Source organism: Myotis davidii, unplaced genomic scaffold (genome assembly GCF_000327345.1).
Source record: "Myotis davidii unplaced genomic scaffold, ASM32734v1 scaffold185, whole genome shotgun sequence".
NCBI lineage: Eukaryota > Metazoa > Chordata > Mammalia > Chiroptera > Vespertilionidae > Myotis > Myotis davidii.
In genome coordinates this window covers 2,704,927-2,714,735 of record NW_006297811.1, presented here as the reverse complement: position 1 = coordinate 2,714,735, position 9,809 = coordinate 2,704,927, and the positions used below count along the sequence as shown (strand labels likewise).

Below are 9,809 nucleotides of genomic sequence, written 5' to 3'. Positions count from 1 at the left end.
CTGGTCATGATGGCATTAAGGTCGCTGGCTTTATATATATATAGACTTCTTTTATTTTTCACAAGAATTGTTACTAATGTGCCCTCTGCATGTAATACTCAATATCGACTGTTGTAGGCACTATACACACACACACACACACACACACACACACTAGGGGCCTGGTGCATAAAAATTCATGCACTGGAGGGGGGGTCCCTCAGCCCGGCCTGCCCCCTCTCACAGTCCAGGAGCCCTCAGGGTTGGTAGGCGACATGGCGATCAGGGGAAGGCGATGCCCCATCACACTTCTGCTGCTGCCACTGCCGGCAGTGCAAGCCTCGGCCGGCCCTGGGCGGCTAGGGGGCTGCGGGGACTGGGTGCCGCCATCTTGTGGCTGTGGGTGCTACCATCTTTGAGGGTGGGGGATTCAATTAGCATATTCCCTCCTTATTGGCTGTGGGTGCCACCATCTTTGTGATGGCCTGAGAGTCAATTAGCATATTCTTAATTTATTAGATAGGATGTTCAGCAAATATTCAGAGGAACCTGGAGCCCCCAGAGAAACAGCTGAGTTTGTGTGGCCTTTAATTTTATAAAGCCTGGAATGATCTATACCATACTATCATAAACATAAATATTTACTTCAGATGCTTACAGTCCTGAAATTATGAGAAATAGCTTCTGATAAGAACAGACATTATGTTAGGTTATCCAATTCACTTTTCTTCTAAAAAGTTTATTTAGAATTTCCCACTGCTTTCAGATTTCTTAGGGGAAATGGGCATACATTCATTTAAATTATCTTATTTTCTTGGCGGCCTGTGCTAGGGCCCTTTTTCCAATGAAACAAATTTCCACTTTGCTATCCTTGCTGCCTCATTCTACCACTGGGTTCAGCTTTAACTCAAACTTTTCCTATTGCCTACCCTGAGGACCACTGATGATACAGCTATCAGCAAATGTTAATGTCAGTAAACACAAATGAAGAGCGGCTTGTAAACAATGGAAAATCACTATGGACATGACCATATTAAAGGCAGTAAAGAAACCTGTTTATTTTTGCATAATCTATCCACCAAATTTATTTAAATCTTCAATTACCAAATTGGCTACACTGAAACCCAACTGTATAGATAACATAATCTATAATAATAAAAGCGTAATATGCTAATTAGACCGGACAGCCGAATGACCTTCTGGACATCCTTCCCGACAAAGCCACAGCGGCGGCAGCTGAGGCAGAGATGGTAGGGGCGATCAGGCCGGCAGGCAGTCGAGCAGGTAGGGGTGATCAGGCAGGCAGGCGAGCAGTTAGGGATGATCAGGCAGGCAGGTATAGGGGTTAGGGGTGATCAGGCAGGCAGGCAGAGTGGTTAGGGGCAATCAGGCAGGTATGCAGAGTGGTTAGGGCGATCAGGCAGGCAGGTAGGTGAGCGGTTAGAAGCCAGTGGTCCCTGATTGCGAGAGGGTGCAGGTTGGGCTGAGGGACCCCCCTCCACCCCCTTGCACGAATTTCGTGCACTGGGCCTCTAGCATAAACATAAAACCCATATATTGATACATATATGATGTCACATTAATCTTAGCAAACTATTTCTTTGGGGGGAAGGGTAGAACATTATTTACATTTAAAAAATTACTGATTAGTTTTTGTTTCTTTGATGAAGCTTCCTGGTCAATTAAAAGTTCCACCCAAAGGAAATACTGCCAAGATTGACTTACACGTGTATGGATATTTAAATGTAGAGCTAGTACCAGTTTAATACCTTTTATCTTTAAACGCTAATTTCTCCAATTGGCTTCTCCAAATTATATCATCCTCTGTTTTATTGAAGAACATCAGCTTCATCTTCCTTAAAAAAAACAAACAGCAACAACTCAAAAAGAACTATTTCAATTACATTTAAAATATGCATGAATCAATCTAAAAGTAAACTAGCAAAAATGTTTTTTTAGTGCAATTAGGTAACTAAAAGAATCAAAATAAAAGAGAATTATGTTTATAATTAGCTAGGACTTGAGGAGGCAGAGTTAAGAAATGAATGAGGAAATGAGAACATGTCTATTAAGGTCTACTGAGGAATCAAACAATTTAGAATACCTTGTACTAATCTAACAGCTTCATAAGGGATAGTAATTAAAGATAAAATTACATACCTGAGACTGGATATATTGGTCAAAGCATAATTCAGTATTTTAACCATTGGTGTGAAGCCTGTTCCAGCTGCCAATAAAAAGAGATCTTCCAATTCTTGGCACTGGGATATTTTAAAATTGCCTTCAGGATTGCTTACGGAAACAAAATCTCCTAAACGATAAAATATAAACTAAATCAGGGGAAAAAAAGCAGGGAAACTGAGAAGGCTACACCTAGCTGAATTTAGAAAACTGGTGAGTCACAGGATGAATGCTTAGCTTTCAGACTCCATCTTAGTATTTAAGGTAGTATGTAAGGAGTTTTAAAAGTATTCAGTAGGCCCCCAAGTATGTCTGGATTATATCACTATAATCAAATTAATAATCATGTTTTATTTCACTCATTTAATTACACAATTAATTTCCCAAACCATCTGGACTCTAATTAAGTACTACTGCCAAGTACTTAAGTACAAATTACCAATAAATACAGGCTCTACATAGATTGCTAAATTAAATTATAAGCACCTAAAAAGCAGAGTCCATGTCTCCCTGTCTTGCACAGTACAGGGTAGAGAAAAGAAATTTCTACTTACATATTGATTCTTTTTTTTTTTTTAATCCTCACCAGAGGACATGTTTATTGATTTCAGAGAGAGAGGAAGAGAAATATCAATGTGAGACAGAAACATCAATTGGTTGCCTCCTGTAATTGCACCGACCGGGATCAAACCTGCAATCTAGGTATGTGCCCTGACTAGGAATTGAACCCACAAACTTTTTGAGGTACAAGATGATGCTCCAACCAACTGAGCTACCTGGCTGGGCTACATATTGATTCTTAACCATAGTAAGATTAGTAGGAGAGAAAATTGAAGTAAAAATGTATTGTAAAATCTTTTGTTAGTAAATGTGCTGATTTCACTTCCATCAAATCTTTTAAAACACTAATGGATTAAAGCAAGAAGAGTTTGTTCTTAATTCACTTCTATAAAAACAAAGCAAGTTCAGAAACGGTACTTGGAGCATGTTACTTCACAATATAGAATCAAAATAGCTGAGAAAAACTATTTTCTGAAATGCAGTTGAAATAACCACTCATATAAGAGAACTGCCTTTAGGACATTTCAGAAATTTTCAATGTAATTTGAAAAATAAAAAATAAAGCTGTCCATATTTAAAAAAACAATTTGAATCTTTAAATGCTGGATGTTCATAATTTTTCCTTTCTTTTCCATAGCAGGATAGTAAGAATCTTACAGTGATTGATTGTTAGAAGTAAAAGAGCTCCTTGTTATAGTTTGAAAGGGACGATAAGAGCAGAATATCCCTGGGATATTACTAAAAAAGCCTCAAAAAATGATACCAACTTGGTAACTTCTGTCCACAGTCCAACATCATAACACTGATGAGACTTGGGCAATGTACCTCTTGCTAATCAAGTTCACAGGAAATTCAAGTACACATGCCAGAAAGGTCACTGACTTCCAGTCAGGCTATCTGCATCCACTCACCTGAAAATTACAAACCCCATTTAGGGCATATCATTCATTTGACATTTGAAAGGCCAAAACAATCATATAAAAGTTGCTTGGTGAACGTAGGATTGAACAAAGTAACATTATAGTGTAGTTTGTTTGGGACATAATGTGGCTGCAGTTATCACTACCATGGCAGCATACATGCCTCTAAGTGAAACAAGTGTGCGTGCCATGTCTAGCTCTGTGGATAGAGGTGAAAACACACTGATCCTGAGCTGCAGGCTTTCCTTTTTCATGTTCTAGGCTCACTCTCCACCTTGCTCTGCTCACTCAAGCTCTAAAACAGGCTACAATACCGCTGCTTGTTTCCACGTGCTGTATTACAATCATGTGTCAGTCCTTCACAAAATAGATACCTTCACTAGATTTGTGGATATTCCAAAATTCTTTAGGTTCACATTTTTAGTCAATATTTTGATTTATGTAACCCAAGATGACTAATCACATCATTGCATAAATATTTCTAAGCTTAACTTTCAGAAAACAATGTAATTTTCTTTATTTCCAAATTTTCATGATCTACCTCACCGTTACTCCACTGCACTGTTAATACTGCCTTAAAAAGGGGAAGAACACTTGTACTGTTAGGCTCAGGCAGTGAAAAACTGAAGACACAGAAAAAGGAGTAAAAGCAGATAGTCTCTAAAACCTTAATCATTTCATTATAGTCTTTTTAGTCATTCTTTCAAAGTATATTTATTGGGAGCCTTTTATGTGCCAAGTGCCACGGTAGGTGCAGGAAATACAAAGATAAATAAGACACTCACCCTTTAAACTCAAAGTCTTGTAAAGAAGAAATATTATTTATTCTTATCCTAGAGCTATGAACAACGTGTCAGGATTTGCAGGGGTTCAGAGGAGGAGGGAATGTTCATAGAAGTGATATTTTTGTTTGGTTCTTTAAAAAGGGCACTTTATAGATAGAGACAGGGTTGTTGGGCATCCGAGGTGAGGGCAACTCAGAGGTGAGGTACCTATGAGTGAGTATGCCAGGCTTGTGGAACTCTGAATAGCACCAGGATCTGTACACTGAGAGATACAGCTAGAAAGATCATGAAAATATTTGTAGGTCACACAAGGGACTTACAGAGATACAGCTAGAAAGATCATGAAAATATTTGTAGGTCACACAGGGGACTTAGTCAGTTAGATAATGGAGACTCAGCAGAGGCTTTAAAGCTGCAGAGCAACATGGTTAAATCTATTCTCAGGGCAGTTTGGAAAAAGAACTGGAAAATTCAGATAAACAAAAAGACAAAGACCCCAGTTAGAGGCAACTGAGAGAGACCAGTTAGAAGCCAAGAGAGACATGATGAAGGCTTGATCTAAGAGGGTGGCTGAAGGGACAGAAAAGATTAGAAAGTCACGGGGAGGTAGACTCAATAGAACACAGTACCTGACTGGATTGGGAGGAATAAAATGGGAAGACTCAAAGCTGGCTCCGATCTCCAGATTGGGTCAAGAATGAACAGTGAGTGATGTTGCAAATAACAGAGATGAGTATGGAGTAATGATAGGTTGGGTGGGACAAAGAGAACATGATTTTGGTGCAGACATGTTGAGTTTAAGACATTTGATAGACTCCCAGATGGAGATAACTAGAGGGCAGTATAACATGTGATCTAACCCAGAACACAAATGGGGTAAACAAACAAACAAAAAAAACAAACATAAAATACTAACCAATCTGAAGATGATCAAGCTCTGGTGTAAAGAGTCCAGCAGGATAGATTTTGATCAGAAAGTAGATGTATTTATTATTGGGAATAACTGGTTCCTTAAACTCTGAGAGTAAGGAAGCAGATACAGGTGTATATGGCTTCACTATTTCAGTACCTAGAAAAAGTCACGACAAAGAAATTCAATTCTAAAAATCTAAAAAGCTCTGAATGAAGATAAAACACACAAATTTTATGATGCAATCAATCAGCCTACATTAAAAACTGTACTCCTAATGTTGATATAGTTCTATGGTCTATATGTGTATAGTACAGATAGATATATACCCCGGGTTAATGTGAGCTGAAATAATTTTAACAAATCAGTATTTTATCTATGATATAAACAATCTATTTTTATTAAGTGTGACATACAATTGGGATTTAATAAACTCAATCATCTCTTCTATCAGCATATAAACTTTGTAATAAGCCACAACAAAAATGGCATAAAAAGTTTACACAGAGACTTAAGTATGTGCTTACATAATAATTTTATTATACATAAGTTTTTTGCAATGGTTACTGATCATTTATTTGGGTTTGAGAAAGGCAAGAATTTCACATTTTACTTTTTACATTTTAAATTGTTTTAATGTTTAATATAGTATATACTGCTTTGGTAACTGGATAAAAATAATATTAATCCAACTACTTTAAAGAATAGTTTTTTAAAAGGGTAAATGTTAATGTTTCATGTTAAAATAAAAGTGTAATATGCTAATTAGACTGGACGACCTTCCAGACGAAGCCCGGGTCCCAGGTGCCTGCCAACGGCCAGAGGGAAGCCCGGGTCCCGGGTGCCAGAGGGAAGCTGGTGCCGGCAGCCGGGGGAAGGAAGGCCTACTCTTGCACGAATTTCGTGCATCGGGCCTCTAGTTTCATGTTATATTTTAGCTGGCCAAATTCCAAAGAGAGGGGAATCATCACAAATTTGCAAGAGCACAATACTACACATGGCTGCTTGACATATACAAAATGAATGTCTTTGTAAATTACACTGCGCTGAGGAAGATACCAGTTATTGGACAATGACCTGGCATTAGATGATGAAGAAGGACTTCATAGTGCCATCATAACCGACCACCTCCACCAGAGCCTGGCTGGGAGTCTGTTAGATTGATGGCTGGAAACACCTTGACTGACATGAGAATGTTACATTTTGCAGCTTCAAAAAGCCAAGAAAATGTTACACATCAGTAAGAAGGGTATTTAACCCCTTCCCCGGCAGAAACGTGTATACTCGTTTTCACAAAATGTTCTTTTTCAGTCGTCGACGAGTATACTAAGAAAATATGGCAAAAAAATATGGTTTATAGGAAGACGAGTTACAAACTGTTTTCATAACCAGCATCAAAAATACTATATAGAACCAAAATAAAAAAATTAGTCTGAAAAAGAAACGTTTTTAACAAAAATATTGTTGGGGAAGGGGTTAAAACAAATAAATGAGGTAATTTTAGGATGAAAAGGAGAGAAAAAGAATTCGCACAGTAAGGAATTTACAGATCTTCTCATACTGGTGGCACAGATAAGGACATCATTTATAATCATTCACTCATCTTGAAATTTTATAAATTCAACTTTGTAAATGACAAGACTGCAAGTGGCTTTTAGAGGTGCTGGTATGTTTGCAGGAGTTGTCTTCACGAGGGGCATTTGTGCACTCCCGCACCTCTTTCCTCTAAGGCAGTGGTTCTCAACCTGTGGGTCGCGACCCCTTGGGCGGCCGAATGACTCTTTCACAGGGGTTGCCTAAGACCATCCTGCGTATCAGATATTTACATTATGATTCATAACAGTAGCAACATTACAGTTATGAAGTAGCAACGAAAATAATTTTATGGTTGGGTCACAACATGAGGAACTGTATTTAAAGGGCCAGAAGGTTGAGAACCACTGCTCTAAGGCTTTGTTAGTAATAAATGACGGTGCTGGTGGAACCATCTCTGTGACTAGTGGCAGTTTCTTTGTTCCATGCAATACTACGGCATGGCTGTGGTTCCAACATGCAGGAGCACTAGAATCTGGCCATCCCTAAATCCAGCTGCCCCCAAACACTTAATAATCATCTCCATGGCTGCTTTCTAAAGAGATTAGTGCTGTTTTAGAACAGCTAATAAAAGAAGAAACTATTCCTCCAAAGGCTCTGCTTGCCTTACCTGCAATAGTTAGCTTGAGGTAAACATGTTGCCCAATTGGCACCTGAAGGTGAGTGCTTGGTGGCAGCATCAAGTAGAAAAGCTTCGTGTCATGAGTGGCATCTTCCTTGGAAATTAACTGGCACTTTCTGTAGTACAAACCTAAAAAGTGATTCATTTTCTCTTATTCATGAATAAGTTAAGTAAGAATAATACTAGACCCATTAAGTGAAAGCACAAACTCAGCTTTTGCTCTTTGATTGAGCTGAATTCACTAAAAGACCTATGTTTTTAAAATTTATCAGTACTTTGAAAATTGTCTAGTGTTATTTTTTTTCCATTTTATTTCCTGAGATATCTATTTTTCAAAACCTATGAATACTTCTATAATTTGAAAATAAACTTTATAAAATAAATGAGTATTATATTCCTCATGTCTATTATTGTATGTTAAAATTACATTCTAAGTAATTAAAACCTAATTTATTTCTTCTTAAATTCATTTTTTTATAATTCTATTTTAAAGCCTTATATTAACAAGTTATATAAATAGTAGATGTGAAAAATATTTGACAAGCAACAAATTTACATTCTAAATTCTTTTCTTACAGAATGGAAAAGTTCTGAGACTCAACTACTGAAACTTTAACAATATTAGCACTACTAAATACCTTTAGAAATATTTCTTTGATAAAGACTGGAAAAATATACATTCCTGTGTCTCTATGTTTGTACTATACATATGTATATTATACACACTCTCTCTCTCTCTCTCTCTCTCGGGCACGCGCGCGCGGCCCAGTGCACGAATTTGTGCACCTTGAAAGGAACTATGGGCTGTGAGGCTGTGGTGGGCACAGAGGTGGGTCTTGGCCCATCCTCCATGCCCCCACCTGACCCCTCCCGCCGCGGCCCCCAGTCCCTGTCTGCCAGCAGCTCTGCTCCCGCCACCACTGCTGCTCCCACTCCCTGACGGCGCCAGCCCCCACTGACAGCGCAGAGTGACTGGGGCCGGTGCCAGCAGCAGGTGTGAGCGGTGCTGGAGCAGTCAGTGGCTGAGAGTGGGGCTGGCGCCATGAGCAGGTATGAGCAGGGCCATTGTTGGCAGCGAGTGCGAGAGGCAGCTGCCGGCCCCTATCACCCCTCCGGAGCAGGGGGAGATGGAGAAGCCCTGAGGGGCAATCTGGGCCGGCAGCTACCGCTCACACCTGCTGAAGGTGCCGAGTGATCGGGGCTGGTGCCAGACGCCAGCAGCAGGTGCGAGCAGCAACTCTAGCGCCAGCAGCGGATGCGAGTGGGGCTAACACCAGAAGTAGGTGCAAACACCTGGTGCGACCATGGTGCACGGGAGCAAAGAATATTCAGTAACCACCAAAGGCTCACCCCGATGACAGCTACCGGTGCCCAGCTTTGGTCTGGCACCCCTGCTCACCTGCTCCACCATCCCGCTGTGGCCGATGCCTACCATGTTCCACGTGCGCCCCCTGGTGGTCAGCGCACGCCATAGCGACCAGATGTGCGGTTGTTCGGTTGTTCAGTTATTCTGCCATTCGGTCTATTTAACTATACTAATTTCAATATCTTTCCTACAAAAGGCTGCTATCATTTCAAAAGAACATTCTAACTAAAGATTCTAAAAGTTTTAAGAAAAATTTAAGAAAGTTTTTCTATTTCAATTGGACTGAGGACAGAGAAAGCTATAGCTGACACAATATGAGGAAAAAGGAGTAGAAATCAGATGTGCTGGCTATTGCAGTCTGGACAATGCCATTATTTAAGCTTAAGGTTTTTGGCTTTGTAAGCATAGACAATTACACGAGAAAATGTCAAAGTAAATTCTAAATTTGACATGAGAAGACACTGCATTAAAAGTATTCAACTTACATGTATGTTTATTTTCAAACTAAAATTCCTTTAGCTAAGAAATTTCAGGAGGAGGAAGCCAGTATACTAACCAATAATTTAAGTTATCTATACTGAAAACCTAAGAACCATGTGATGGACTAAACATTTAAAGATACTGACATCAAGTTAATCATAATACTTAGATAATATAAATATTCAGCTTTGCTACAGTGAATAAAATAATCTACAGCCTGGCCGGTGTGGCTCAGTGGTTGTGTCAACCTATGAACCAGGAAGTCACAATTACGGGGTATGCAGGATGCAGCCAATAGATGTTTCTCTCACCATTGATGTTTCTCTCTCTCTCTCCTTTCCCTTCCTCCCTGAAATCAATGAAAATATTATACTTATTAGAAAATATAAATTTAAGAATAATAATGCCATAA

The 9,809-nt window shown here is 39.3% G+C and overlaps 1 protein-coding gene across 1 annotated transcript in view; it reads right to left on the bottom strand.

Annotated features, from left to right (window-relative positions):
* Positions 1 to 9,809, bottom strand: part of LOC102753075 (cytochrome b5 reductase 4) — a 75,356-nt gene that overhangs the window by 11,608 nt on the left and 53,939 nt on the right. Inside the window, exons 9-12 of the mRNA XM_015570288.1 lie at positions 7,540 to 7,680; positions 5,343 to 5,495; positions 2,140 to 2,290; positions 1,749 to 1,835 (exon numbers count right to left, since the gene is read on the bottom strand). Of these exons, the coding sequence (XP_015425774.1) occupies positions 1,749 to 1,835; positions 2,140 to 2,290; positions 5,343 to 5,495; positions 7,540 to 7,680 (532 nt within the window). The remainder of the gene's footprint in view (positions 1 to 1,748; positions 1,836 to 2,139; positions 2,291 to 5,342; positions 5,496 to 7,539; positions 7,681 to 9,809) is intronic.